This window comes from Colletotrichum acutatum (genome assembly GCF_030867785.1).
Source record: "Colletotrichum acutatum strain CBS 112980 chromosome Unknown BDZ83scaffold_8, whole genome shotgun sequence".
In the NCBI taxonomy this organism is placed as follows: Eukaryota; Fungi; Ascomycota; class Sordariomycetes; order Glomerellales; family Glomerellaceae; genus Colletotrichum; species Colletotrichum acutatum.
The window spans coordinates 429,491-442,401 of record NW_026849002.1 but is presented as its reverse complement, the minus strand read 5'-3'; the positions used below and the strand labels follow the sequence as shown (position 1 = coordinate 442,401).

The 12,911-nt window shown below is 52.7% G+C and overlaps 4 protein-coding genes across 4 annotated transcripts; 2 read left to right on the top strand and 2 right to left on the bottom strand.

Moving 5' to 3' along the window:
- Positions 1 to 1,219: 1,219 nt before the first annotated feature.
- BDZ83DRAFT_783873 (uncharacterized protein) lies at positions 1,220 to 2,703 on the top strand (the record flags this gene model as incomplete). The annotated part of the gene is made up of 4 exons (XM_060515599.1): positions 1,220 to 1,223; positions 1,315 to 1,679; positions 1,880 to 1,975; positions 2,037 to 2,703. The coding sequence occupies 4 exons, from the start codon at positions 1,220 to 1,222 to the stop codon at positions 2,232 to 2,234; spliced, it is 663 nt and encodes a 220-aa protein (XP_060370198.1). The 3' UTR covers positions 2,235 to 2,703.
- A 362-nt stretch (positions 2,704 to 3,065) lies between these two features.
- Positions 3,066 to 4,665, bottom strand: BDZ83DRAFT_603233 (aspartate-semialdehyde dehydrogenase). The gene is made up of 3 exons (XM_060507216.1): positions 4,523 to 4,665; positions 4,135 to 4,389; positions 3,066 to 4,042 (listed from the first exon to the last, which is right to left on the bottom strand). Exons 1-3 carry the CDS (start codon positions 4,548 to 4,550, stop codon positions 3,240 to 3,242), a joined length of 1,086 nt encoding a protein of 361 aa, XP_060370197.1. The 5' UTR covers positions 4,551 to 4,665; the 3' UTR covers positions 3,066 to 3,239.
- Positions 4,666 to 5,234: 569 nt separating this feature from the next.
- Positions 5,235 to 8,624, bottom strand: BDZ83DRAFT_715935 (major facilitator superfamily domain-containing protein; the record flags this gene model as incomplete). The annotated part of the gene is given in 10 exon segments (XM_060511797.1): positions 5,235 to 5,315; positions 5,514 to 5,806; positions 5,869 to 5,912; positions 5,922 to 5,967; positions 5,998 to 6,217; positions 6,303 to 6,908; positions 6,933 to 6,969; positions 7,033 to 7,069; positions 7,174 to 7,253; positions 8,551 to 8,624. Coding segments are annotated over 10 exon segments (1,518 nt in total).
- A 1,318-nt stretch (positions 8,625 to 9,942) lies between these two features.
- Positions 9,943 to 12,741, top strand: BDZ83DRAFT_647309 (uncharacterized protein; the record flags this gene model as incomplete). Its single annotated transcript, XM_060510062.1, has 8 exons — positions 9,943 to 10,271; positions 10,324 to 10,383; positions 10,437 to 10,709; positions 10,767 to 10,896; positions 10,954 to 11,044; positions 11,097 to 11,519; positions 11,576 to 11,646; positions 11,701 to 12,741. 8 exons carry the CDS (start codon positions 9,943 to 9,945, stop codon positions 12,739 to 12,741), a joined length of 2,418 nt encoding a protein of 805 aa, XP_060370195.1.
- Between the last annotated feature and the right edge of the window lie 170 nt (positions 12,742 to 12,911).

The window sequence follows — 12,911 nt, the reverse complement described above, 5'->3', positions numbered from 1 at the left end:
GGTCGGGTAAGATGCATGTTTGTTGAAGTATGGATTGTGCCTATCATAATGCTCTGTTGATTCACTGTCTCCTTCATAAGTCATGTCTTTCTGATAGATTGCACATAGGCTTAGTGTTTGCTACACTTTGCCATGTCGTGTCTTGGAACTGTTGAGTATTCATAGTCAAGTCAATGCCACATTACCTCATTCGACTGCCAGAAACTATACAGGAACGGCACCCAGAGAAGATACCCCAGAACCGAACGCGACGATCTACTCTCCATCAGGGGTATTCATTGTCACCAAACAGTCGAAGGATTCCGTTGCTGTAAATACGGCGTTCTGGTTGAGGTGGGAAAGACTGCGAGAGGCTTCCCACAACCTCTTTCCTGCCATGACCGCGGTTGCGAAATTACCTACCTTGAATAGGTTTCAGAGCTACCAGCTAGGAGGCATGTAAATTCAATAGAATGGACGAACTGGCAGTATCGGAAACGCAACTCTGGCCATCCCGCACCCCTCTCTGAGTCTTCGATCACGCACCGAGGGGCATCAGCAGGTTATGAATCCGGGTAAAGGAAAGAAACCTCGCTAGACACGAACTAGAAATATTTTTCTCTGAAATAGGGGCAGAGGATTATGTCATTTTCGAATATGGTTCTTCCTCCGTAAACCAGTTCACGCTTCTTTCTGATTCAGAGTTCCTTGGTATTACATACCACTGGTCGTCTACACGAAGGACATTGTGTTAAGTATCTACGAAGGACAACTGGATAGCCATAAAACCAGAAGCAAGTGTAAGAGCCATGCCGCTTCCGCCAAAGGCCGTGGCCTCTCTGCTATAGGAGGGACCCCCGCACTCCATCATCTTCACTCGATCCCAGAGATTCTCCGTAAGGCGGCAGTCCCAGTCGAAATACCCGCGACATCACAAGCCGGGTGTAGTCGGCCTCGTAGCGCCTCTCTAAGACCTTGAAAGACTTGTGATGGTCGAGCATTGGGGTCCACCAGCTTCTGGTTCATCCTCACCTGTGGAACAGATCTGGCCATTGCCGGTGCCGCTGTTTTGAGACCCGGGAACTGATCGAACCAGCCGTCCAACGACGGGCAACGAGATAAGCTCTCTCAATGAAGGAGCAGGCGAAGGAACTTCTTTTCATATGTCTCGTCTAACAAGGCTTGGCAACAAGTTTCTCAGGTGAACTCGGCCCCGCATGCACCCACGTTGGTGCCTAGCATGAGTATGGACCCCATCCCCTCCCCAGTGAAGAGCTCCGTTGTTGGTTCATCTCTCGGCACAAAGATAGTCTCCTCACTCCCTCCGAATGGCAGAACCTTCATACTCGAGGAAGGAGCTCGTCTCGGAGCTCACACCTTACTATGAATTCCTCACACAGCTCTTCCTACCGCCAGAGGTCGTCCAACAGCCTCCCGAGGGCGGCTGGGAGCACATCACGCCCGGCTTCGTCAAGTCTTTCTGCCTCGGCAAGAACGACACCGTGGCGGACCTGATGAAGCATATTCCCTACGTCAGCCGTACCAAGGAGGACCACTGGGAGCCGTGGATGGTCTACGAGGGCGCCACCGCTGTCGATTTCACCGGTGACGTCGTCCTGAGCCTGCCCACCAAGTACGCCGACGAGTGGCTCTTCGAGCCCGATGAGGGCAACATATCGACCGCACCCCTTCCGCCCCATGTGTTTGTTTACGCGACCATCCCGTCCGGCCGCGACGGTCATTACATCCTCATCGACACGGAGCGCGGCACGATTATCCTTGCGGATCCCCAGACTGGTCCGAAGCCGACCAGGTTATCAGATTCTGTAAGCCTTCCGGGGATGCTGACTTATTCAACCTTCCCATTGACCAAATACGCTCCTAACTTCGCGATATACAGCAAGCACCGGATGAAGAAGCCTGGCGCAGATTTCAAACCTACACGTTTCATGAGTTTTTCGCCATGGCCAAGGAAAAGTTCAAAAAGTTCGAGATGGTATGCGCAATCTTCATGATGAAAACGCTACTATCACTTTTGATGCTCATTACAAACACAGACTGCCATGAATAGAAAACACGTACATCATACAACCCGGGACACGCCGCAGGCGCAGATATACCGCGAGGAGGGCGTTTTCACAGAACGGTATGACAGGGAGAGGTGTATGAACAGGCTGGACGAGTACCAGGAGCAGAAGGACCGGGAGAATCGGCAGAATCGGGGGGAGGAAGAGCCGCCGATGCCTCCACCTTAATATCGCCACCGCCCGATAGGTGATTCAGACCTCCAAGAAGCAAACTTGCATAGGCGATAATTAGTCCAAAGTACCTGGTAGTGTTGTCGCTAAATTATTGTGATAGAAGGAAGAAAACAGAAGCGTACGACAGGAAGCATAACCACCCCGAAGGCGTGACCGCGACAGACTTCCGTTGCTGTTTGAGATCGTTTTGTATCGGAACTTTGGACCAATGTTGGGCAACAAAGTGGTCCTTGGGCTCGAGGCACATATCTACGGTCGACTCATCCTGATCTTCAACGAAACAGGCCACTGCATCTCCGATGGTCATCAGAGAATCTTCGTCGCCCATTCCGAGGGCGACGAAGAGCATCAAGGCGGCTTTGTCAAACTTGAAAGCCGTCACAGTCCAGCAGAGTGTGCTGCTGAAGAGAAGCTTGCAGTGCTCTTCAGTCTTTTGGCTGCAAGATTCCCTGACGCTGGCGATTCGTAATTTGAATAGATAATCTTCAAACGTTGAGTTACCAGCATGCTTCCCTGGACGGCTGCGTCCGTATCAGAAGACAGCTTTTCCGGTCAACGACTGCGTTAAAGGTGTTATCATGCCTCAGTCTTTGGCTCAGGGTAAGCTGGTAATGACTTGTCAACAGACGATTGAGGCAGCCACCCTCACCGGCCTCACGCTGGGCTGTGGAGCTTCCTGCACAAGAAGGCCAGAGTACAACTGGTCGAGTGAGACCCTTGACTCAAAGCATGTTACTGGCATAGCCAGATCATAACACGAACAGCCGCTGCCTTGATAGTTATCGCCGCAGAAGAAATCATACTCAAAACCGTACGCGATATGTTCATCGAACGTACGTCCATATTCTCTACTTTGTCTTTTTGTCTGTGATATTTCCATGCCGTAAATGCGACCAACCATGCACCTATACACCTATACTTTTTTTTGAGATCATTCATGAAAACCATACGAATCCGACATTTCCCCTTCCTCTCCCTCTCCGTCTTGACGGGATTTCCTTACACGAAGCCCTTGAGCACAGCAGCCTCAGCGTTGAGGATGGACGAGCCAGCAGCGCCAATGACGGTGTTGTGGCTAAGCGCAACAAACTTGATATCAAAGATTCCGCTCTCGTCCTCCCGAACGCGGCCAACGCTGACAGTGTACCCCCTACCGAGGTCGCGATCGAGTCTCGGCTGCGGCCGGTCAGGCTCGTCGTGTACGAGGATAGGGCTCTCCGGCGCCGAAGGGCACCCAAGCTTCTGCGCCTCGGACACGTACTCGCGCAGCGCCTTCTTGACCTCCTCGGCCGAGGGCGCGGGGCGGCGCGCAAACTTGAGCGAGACGCAGGCCGTGTGGCCGTCGAGCACGGGCACGCGGTTGCACGCCGCGCTGACCTTGAGCTGGCTCTGGTCCTCAAAGGCGGTGAGGTCCGAGGTGATGGTGCCGAGGATCTTTTGCGCCTCCGTCTCGAGCTTATCCTCCTCGCCCGAGATGAAGGGGACGACGTTGTCAATCATGTCCATGGACGAGACGCCCGGGTAGCCGGCGCCGGATACGGCCTGCATGGTGACGACGGAGACCTGGTCGACGGGGCCGAAGACGGCCTGCAGGGCCGCGAAGGGGATGACGAGGCCGATGACGGCGCAGTTGGAGTTGCAGACGAGGAAGCCCTTTTCGAGGTTGTGCTGCTTGCGCTGGTGGGGAATCAGGTCGAGATGGGGCAGGTTGACGGTGGGGACGACGAGGGGCACGAGGGGATCGCGGCGGTAGTTCTTTGCGTTGGAGAAGACAGCGAGGTTGGCCTTGAGGAATTCCATCTCTGTTGGACCGTAATGGTTAGTGATTGTTCCTAAACCTAGGCGGTGCAGTCCTTTGCGGACGCTGGAATCGCAGGCACTTGGGGATGCTCACCAATCTGACCGGCAACGTCAGAGTCAAGACCGCTGAAGACGACGTCGCAGTCGCTGAACTCAGAGGCCTTGCACTCGCGGACGACGAGGTCGGCGACGGCGCCCATGGGCGAGGCCTGCTTCCACCTCACGGCATCGCGGTATTTCTTGCCGGCGGAGCGGGACGAGGCGCCGACAGCGACGAGCTTGAGGTACGGGTGCTGCGACAGAAGCAGGATGAAGCGCTGGCCGACGGAGCCGGTGCAGCCGAGAACGCCTTGAGGTGGACTCTGAATTAGTTTGGGTTGTTCGACACATCTTGAAAGGCGCCAAAGTTTGCAATCTGCCAATGTCGAGGTTTCCCGATGGCGGAAGGGCGGCGATGGCGGGGTGGAGGGGCTAAAACGTACCGCACTTCTTGACGGGGAATTCGCCCATTGTGAATTATGGCGAGGGGGTATCGAGGGTATCAATTGTCGAAAAGGAGGAATTGGACTGAATCAGCGAGGGCCACAGCTTGGAGATAAATAGAGAAATTGGGCGGGTTGGCAATGTGAGTCAAGGGGAGAGTGGCATGTCGCCGGCGGCGCCCCGGCCCAATAATTTTTGGGGTGAGCGACCGACGTCGGTTGCACCCCGCCATGCCCCGCCATCGGAGCTCTGGCTGTCGGTGGACAAGACATTTCCCACTTCCATGAACAAAGTCCAGTCTCCACACCCCTCCACCTCAGCCAACAGCCCAACGATCGTCAGTCCAAAGACCGGCCGGGATCTGACGAACATTGAGTTTAGCAACCGGTGAATAAGAACTTGGTCTTATTGGTCTCGCAACAGCTGTTATCATCCTCTGTCACCACCCCGGTCGTTCGATATGAGGCAATCCCCGGATTTCATCGAATTACTACGCTCTCCCGTACCTGGACCATTTGTGCAGCCTGGAATTCGCGAAACAACTCATGCATGGATCTAGAAAACGCCCTTTGCGGAAACAATTTATGCGTTTATGGTCTTTCTTACTCTAACACTGAAACAATGCTGCTCGAAAACATTCCGATGCGATCCAGCCCCCAATGACCCAGCATCCTACTAAGCTGCCGTCAACAAAAAAACACTTGAGACAGATCAAATTACATCTGCGGCTGACACAGGCCGACCAAGCATCGACAACTCAAGGCCTGGTTCTTCGGCCGCTTCTTCATTATTCTGTGGCACGTTTCCGTTAGGACCTCGCATTCTTCTTGCAACTTTCAGAGTATTGAATTGGTCCAGATTTGGAACGAAGCAAGCGGCGATCAGGAGGACAGCGGAGAAAGGGATGATTGCGAGGAAGATCGATCGAAGTGAATAGCTGTATCCGGCTTGAATTGCGTTGGTAATTGCAACCCTGGAGAGTATGCTCACTGATGTGAACGCCGTCAAGTTGGTTTTCCCGTTCATTGTTGCTTGCTCTTGGATGGTGGTGGCCAGTTGTTTCAGAACAGGGGCCGGCAGGATAGCGCTCAAGGCAACTGGCGTGACGGACTTGGTCAGCTCCTCCTCCAGCTTTTTCCTCAATAACAAGGTGACTAATGCCCTTGCGAAGGCACAGCCCAAGCTACACATTGAGCCGAGGACTCCTGATGCGAGGCCGATATCTTGCGGTTCCCAGACAAGGGTGACACCAGTGATGACAACGGCAACAATGTGACCAAGGGCTAAGACGTATGTATCAGTCAAAAACTCTCAGGCAACGCCGGGGGATCGCCGCAAGACTTACCAAAAGAAGCACATATGCCCACCAGAACAATTAGTCCTTGGCGGCTGTCAAACCATATAGTGCATAATGGAGCCATGAGAGCCAGAGCCACACCTGACGCTACCATACACTGTTTTCTGAAGTGTTTACCACGTAGTGACGGAACAGCTGTCAAGGCTATTCCGAGTGTGGCACCAAAGGGTAGCAGTGAGGCAGACCAAGCAATCGTGTGCGAGTCCTTGTTGAAAACCTTTCCGATAACAAATGGCCAGAGGACGGTGAGGGCGTAGAAAACCATCGAGGAGAAAGTTGCACAAGCAACGAGACTTGCGAACTGGACATCCTTGAACATCTTTGGAGGCATGAGAGGCTGTTTGGTGGTGGAAAATGCTTCTGCGATATGTTAGAAGATATATCAGAATTTTCGAATGCGATCCACCCTCACCGTATATTACGAACAAGACGAGCGCTGAGAAACCACCTACTAGGGTTCCAATTACCTCCTTGCCAACAGAAGGGTACGAGGAGATTCCCAAACAGAACCCGAGTGGCAACAAAACACAGCCAGAGACGTAAAGGAAGATGCCGACAAAGTCCAAGTGCTTGATCATCTCAAGCTTGGTCTTCCCAGCCATGTTGAGCTGCTTGAACGAAGGTGGGCGATAAAGCCCCAAATACAAGAGAGAGGAAACGAAAGCGAGAAATGCTCCCGTGTAATAGCCCCAACGCCATTGCACCGGACTGCCACCGTCTAACATGGATGGGATTATGGCAGAGCCCAAACCAGCAACAAGGAATGGCAGCACCAAAGTACCAGCAACTGTTCTTGCTCTGTCCTTGTTCGGCACGAGTTCGGCCACAGCAACTCCAAGAGGTAGCTGGGCGGCAGCAGCCATTCCGTTACAGATATTGGCGGCGATGAGCATCTCGGCGTTGACCGCAAAGGAGCCGAGGAGGCAGCCGACGACTCCCAGAAGGGAGGTTCCGACGATGATGTGCCTCCGTCCGTACAGGTCTGAAAGTCGACCGAGGAGGAGAAATCCGATGGAGCTTCCCATGAACTACATGATTGGCGTCCAATGCACTTTGTCTGTCTGAGGTAGGTCTGTATGGAACAGCACACTATTGTTGGTAATTAGTATGAGCCAATGGACGCCGTATTATGTTCGTGATCATAGCACGTACCTGGTGTTTCCGGGTGCTACCCAGCCCAGAAACGTAGCTGTGATGGCCAATGACTGGGCCTGGAGTGCATCAGTCAGATTTGGTGAACGGCATGAAGGTGGGTTGGATTACTCACCAACATCATGAGCCAGATCCTGCCACTTTCTGACGAGATGGTAGTGCCGAGAGCGTCCCTGTCCACATTCCGGACGGTCCCATCGATGTGTGTTACTCGGAGATGACTTCCCATGTTTTCGAAGTCCCAACAGTCGTCATTCCTGTCGGCTTCTTCTCGAGAAGCCTGCTGTGTTTGCGGGTTTCGGATCACCCTGATTACACCGTCGTCGGCCATATCTGTAGATTTTGTTTGGACCTGAGTGTCTGGTATCGAATAATTCAAGCAAAGTGCCAAGAAAAGAATAGCTGTGATTATGCCTGCGGGTTATGATGTGTTGGTGTGATGTAGCTCGGGAATAGCAAGGAGACGTGGGAGAGGCAAATATGCCCTTTTGCCCTCGCCAATCGTCGTCTTCCTTCTATCCACTACCTGCTTTAGTGGAGGAAGTTTCTACCTTCCAACCTGCCTAAGGTCTACAGAGACCTCAGATTTATCAGGCAGGTGTTGTGTTCAGTGAAGATCGCGAAGAAGAATTGGATGGTACCCGTCCTTGCCCGATGAAGCTTTTGAGTATCTGGGAAGTGGCGCTTTAGAGCTGCCCGGGCATCCAAGTAGGTACCTGACAAGCCCCTGTGTCAACTCACATAGACTCTGGAGTGGAAGGTTCAGCCATTGGATGTCATGTCCAGTCCTGCTACTGCACATACATTACCTGGGTTAAATCGGGCTGTTGAGAGACAAGATAAGGTCAAGAGTGCCCTGAGGTAAGAACGGGAGACGTCAAAGGCCTTCCCGCTTCCAGAATCTTTCGCGTGCTGTTCAGCGGCAGATGTAACCGAGTGCCTTCTTCAAGGAGTACAGGCTTGACCTCAATTGCCTTATTCTCTCAGCCCACAATGAGATGCGGTCTTAATCGCTGATATTCATCATTCTCGACCTTTTCCTCTTGGAAGCAGTGCGATGTTTGCAACCTGGGAAACCTAAGCTACCCAACCTGAACCGGACGATGATAAGGATTCCAGCGACGAGTCCCCCAGTAATCAGGTATGAGCTCTACTGACTGGACTTGGATAATTGAGGACACATTATATACACATTTAATAGTCACGCTTATTCTACATCAAATTAGTTCTTCAGTATGATCGCCGTGACATCTTCCAAAGGGCATATCCCACAAACCATGAGGCTAGAAGAAAACAGAAAGTCAACGTAATTTTGTGGAGGGGGAAGATACGATGAACGAAATGACTGAAGAAACATAATAAAAAAGAGACTGTTCAAGTTGCCTGTGGGGAGGAGGTGGTGAGGGAAAGTTTAGGAGGATGAGCAGGAATCAATGCTCGGCAAGGCATTGTTATGACCAGTATCTTGACAAAGAAGATTGACGTTCAGCTTGAACTTTCATGTATTTGCAGATATACACAAGGCTTGCTATATCAATGTCTTGCTGAACCTTTCTATGGTTATAGTAACAAAAGGAGTGAGCAAAGCTCATCTTCGTCTTAGAGCGATAAATGCCTCATCTCTCACTGAGGAAATTTGACCGCAACCTCTGGCCACCTCAAGGTACCTAAGGTAGGTAACGTAGGTAAATCAGACGGAAGGCAAGAACAACTCTCATGTTGGGTCAGGTATCTGAGGCAGGAGTCTTCAACTTGCCCCTGCCGTATTCGTACTTCGTATTCTGCCTACCACCCAGATTTCCCCGGGTGAACAAAGTCTCCCCACTTGGAGCACACCAACTCCTTCTCAACTTGTTCTCGCCCACACCAGACGAGTGCTGCCGTCCCAAAATCGCAATGAGGGCAGCCCATCTCATCGCCGCGCAAGAAACGATGAGTGGGCTGGTGAGAGCATCCCATGCCAAATCTTTCAATCGGAGTTCTGAGAACTAACTTGCTGAACAGCTCTCTCGATATTTTGCTTCAACACTATAACACTCTGCTTCAAAAACTTGTTCGCAAAATTTGCTCGAATAACTTGCTCGAACAAAACTGCAGGAGCAGGCAGGGCCCCTTGTTTACAAGGGTGCTCTCGCCCTCCTTGCAATCACCTGTCAGGTCATGACCTCACCTCACAAAGGGCGGGAGCAAGCTGTCATCCACAAGGCTGCTCCTGCCCACCCTGCAACTATCGTGAGTGAAGTCACAAACTCCTCCTCACGAAGGGGTGAGAGCAGACAAGCCTGTCACTCATGAGGCTGCTCTCTGTCCTACCCTTTGTAATGTAGGGTCATGATCTCATTAAGGGCAGGAGCAGGTGGGAGCTCTCGTCCATGGGGCCGCTCTCGCCTCTTCTAAAGTTCTTGTGAGATTGTGGCCTTTCATCGCAAAGGGCGGGAACAGACGAGGCTGCTCTCGCCTCTTGCAACTATCGTGAGTGAGGTCATGACCTCACAGAAGGCGGGAGCAGGCAGGGCCCTCTGCCCATGAGGCTGCTCCCGCCCTTTCAGCAACTATCGTGAGAGGTGAGTGACCCACGATAGCCTCATTTCTAGCCCTAGCCTTGCCCTGGGGTTTGAATCTCAATCCCACGATCTCTCTATCCGCTGGATTCCTCGACCTCTCGAAAAATAACCCATCCTTTGCTAGGTTACCTTCCTCACCCTCCACAACTCGCCCATCAAAACAATCAAAACATCACACTCCTCTTCACACAACAATCCATACCCACAACCCTTCCCCATACTCATCTCAAGCTTCTACTGCTTTTTGCCTACATCACTTCTACATATCCAATCTCATCATTTTCGAACCTCTCAATTTTCGAAACCGTCGTTTGCGAAATTAACAACTTCAGCATACACATTCGCGATGGCTTCAATGAGCGATCTCCTGGCTGACCCGGCTGACAGAGCCATGTTCATGGAGCGCCTTGAGCAGCTGGGCATCCAGCACGACCGTGAGCAGGCGCTCCGGGCTGCTGCGATGGCCTCGCAGAATGCCGGTCAGGCTGGCGACCGCAATGGTCGCAAGTCTCCCGGAAAGTCCTCCTCCTCCTCGGAGGAGGATGTTGAGACTGGCAGCGGCGTCCGCCTTACCAACGAGTACCTCTCGGGTAACCCGTACGGCTTGCTCGCATCTCTCGAGACCGCCGAGAACTCGGCGCAGTTGAACACTTCCTCTTTGAGAGGCAGTCCTTCGTCAGTAGCATCTCCTTCATGGCATTTTCTCATCATCACTGACATTTCATAGCCGTTCTTCCCAGAATGCCGCCAAGGCGCTGCGTCCTACTTCGTCCGACACAGCCGCTGTGTAAGTTTCGATTTCCCATCACATTCTGAACATAGTCTGACTTTGTTTCACAGGGGTGGCAGCCGTTCCACAATCCCTGAGACCACCGCTAGCGACGTCTTCAAAGAGACCGCGTCTGGCTCAGGCAAGAATCCCGTGGTCACGGCCTTGTCTTACACCCTCGGTCAGAACAACCTCCAGACCTCGGAGGCTGGTGGCAATGGCATGTCTCAGCGCAATGAGTATGTCGGTGGCTCTCCCAGCAAGGGCATCTCTTCCTTCGTGCGCAATGTCGCCGATACCTCTCAGTTCGGCTTCCCCTCTGGTTCTTGCATCTTCGTTGCCAAGTAAGTTCCAACCTTGAGAGAAGCTCATCGGTGCTCAGCACTAATATATTGTGTCAGTCTCCCTGAGTACAAGGATGACATTACTCTCGAGGCCGCTGTGATCAGCGAGTTCGACCGCTTCGGAGTTGTCTTCGTCAAGATTCGTCGCGATGGAAGCGGCATGCCCTACGCCTTCGTTCAATTCAACGTAAGCAGCTTTTCACATGGTCTTCACACTCGACAGCCTCACTAACACAAATTATAGACGAAGGAGGATGCCGAGGATGCCCGCATCCAGGGTAGAGGAAGCTTGATTCTTGGTCGCCCGTGCCGCACCGAGACTGTTCGCGCCAATCGTGAGTTCATTTTTCTTACGTTCTCGTTATTGAAGCTGACTTTCAAACATAGGCACCTACATCATCTACCGCCATGATCGAGTTAATATGACGGTTGAGGAGGCCCAGGAGCTCTTGACTCCATTCGGCGCGCTTGACAGAATCAACCTTTTGGACAAGGAGATTCAAGAGAAGCTCGGACTTCCGGTCACTGTTCGTGTTCAGTTCGCTGTTCATGACCCCTCTCAGCAAGTCCTTCGGGCTTTCCGCATGAACCACACATACAGGGTTGAGTCGTACGACTTCAAGAAGGCCATGCAGATCCGAGCTCGCATGCCTCATCGTCCTCCCATGGAGAACAACACTGCAGAGCGTGACGGTCGTTCCATCTTCATGGGTGATCTCCCTCTCGGCTTCACCGAGGACAAGATCCGCAACCTCATGGATCAAATTGGAGGTGTGGTCGCCGTCCACACCCAGCAGTGCGCTTATGAGGGTGAGTCTCGATCAGGACCTCCTATCCTTGTGTGAACGAAACTGACAGCTGCATAGACGGTCCCAAGCAAATTGCGTTTGTTGAGTTCACCAACGTCAGCTATGCCCGGTCTGCCATTGAGCGTTTCGTAAGTTTTACCTGGTTCAAGTTTGAAGAGCCTTCAAGCTGACATGCTCAATAGAATGACTCCCTCGTCGAGGACCACATCATCCGCGTTCAACAGCGTATGGATAGACGTCGTCGCTACGGCGGCTTCAACGGCGGCGGCAGCAACCGCGCCTTTCAGAGCAACAGCTACCATGGCAATGTCGCTTCTACTCCTGCTCGTGTTAGCCATCTTCAGCAGCGCCTTACCAGCCTGGCCATCGAGGCTGCTCCCTCCTCCGAGGCTGCCCAGGGCACGCTTACTGTCATGCCCACTGGCTATCCTCTTAACCCCGGACATGGCCTGATGGTTGGCACGCAGTCTATGCAGGCTCTGCAGAATGACAATTGCATGCAGCAGAGCACTCAGCAGACCACGCAGCAGACCCCGCAGCAGAATATGCAGCAGACCACGCAGCAGAACATGCAGAGCATCCAGACTCAGACTCAGATGCACCCCCAGATCAACATCAACCAGGGCATGCAGACCCAGACTCAGCAGCCCTTGAACAACCAGATGGTTCCGCAGATGCAGATGCAGTCTGGCCCGATGCAGCAGGTTCAGCCCGCCATGCACTCTCCTATGCACATGCAGCCTATGAGCCAGCAGATGAGCAACCGGATGGCTCAGCAGTCTCCCATGAATACGCAGCCCATGGGTCACAACATGAACCAGCAGGCGATTCAGCAGGCTCCCATGAATGCGCAGCCCATGGGTCAACACATCAGCCAGCCCATGGTCCAGGGAATGCCCATGCAGCAGACTCAGGTCCAGTACCCCATGGCTCCTCCCCCCCTTCCTTCTCAGATGGGAACTCCTATGCACAACAACAACAATGGCATGCCGTACTACGCTCAGGGTGGCCCCGTCCAGACCCCTGTTCAGCAGTCTCCCGTTGGCTTCTGGGGCTACGGCCACGGCACTCCTCTCTGGACTCCGTTCACTCGCGATTTCGCGCCGCACTCTTCCCCGGCTCAACACTCTCAGATGCCCTTCACTGGTCTGATGCAGTCTGAGCCTGCCATGACTGATGTCAACCAGGCTTTCGTCACTGACGGTTCCGACCGTTCCAACTAGTCTCCAGACCTCTCTTGGTTCATTCCAAATCTTCCTTTCGAATCCTTCTAGGGTTCCAAATAGTGTGTTTACCCTTCTTCGAATCTTGTGTTTTACTACAAGATTTTCCTCTTCAACAAAAGTTTGGTGGTTTTTTTCTTCAGATACGGTGGGAACTTGAAAGCATTGGA

Excerpts from the sequence above, each read along its gene's own strand:
- BDZ83DRAFT_603233 (XM_060507216.1), bottom strand. The coding sequence starts at position 4,550 with ATGGGCGAATTCCCCGTCAAGAAGTGCG. Across the intron at positions 4,390-4,522 it reads ATTCCCCGTCAAGAAGTGCG|GCGTTCTCGGCTGCACCGGC; the intron begins GTACGTTTTAGC and ends GTCCACCTCAAG. Across the intron at positions 4,043-4,134 it reads TGACGTTGCCGGTCAGATTG|AGATGGAATTCCTCAAGGCC; the intron begins GTGAGCATCCCC and ends ACGGTCCAACAG.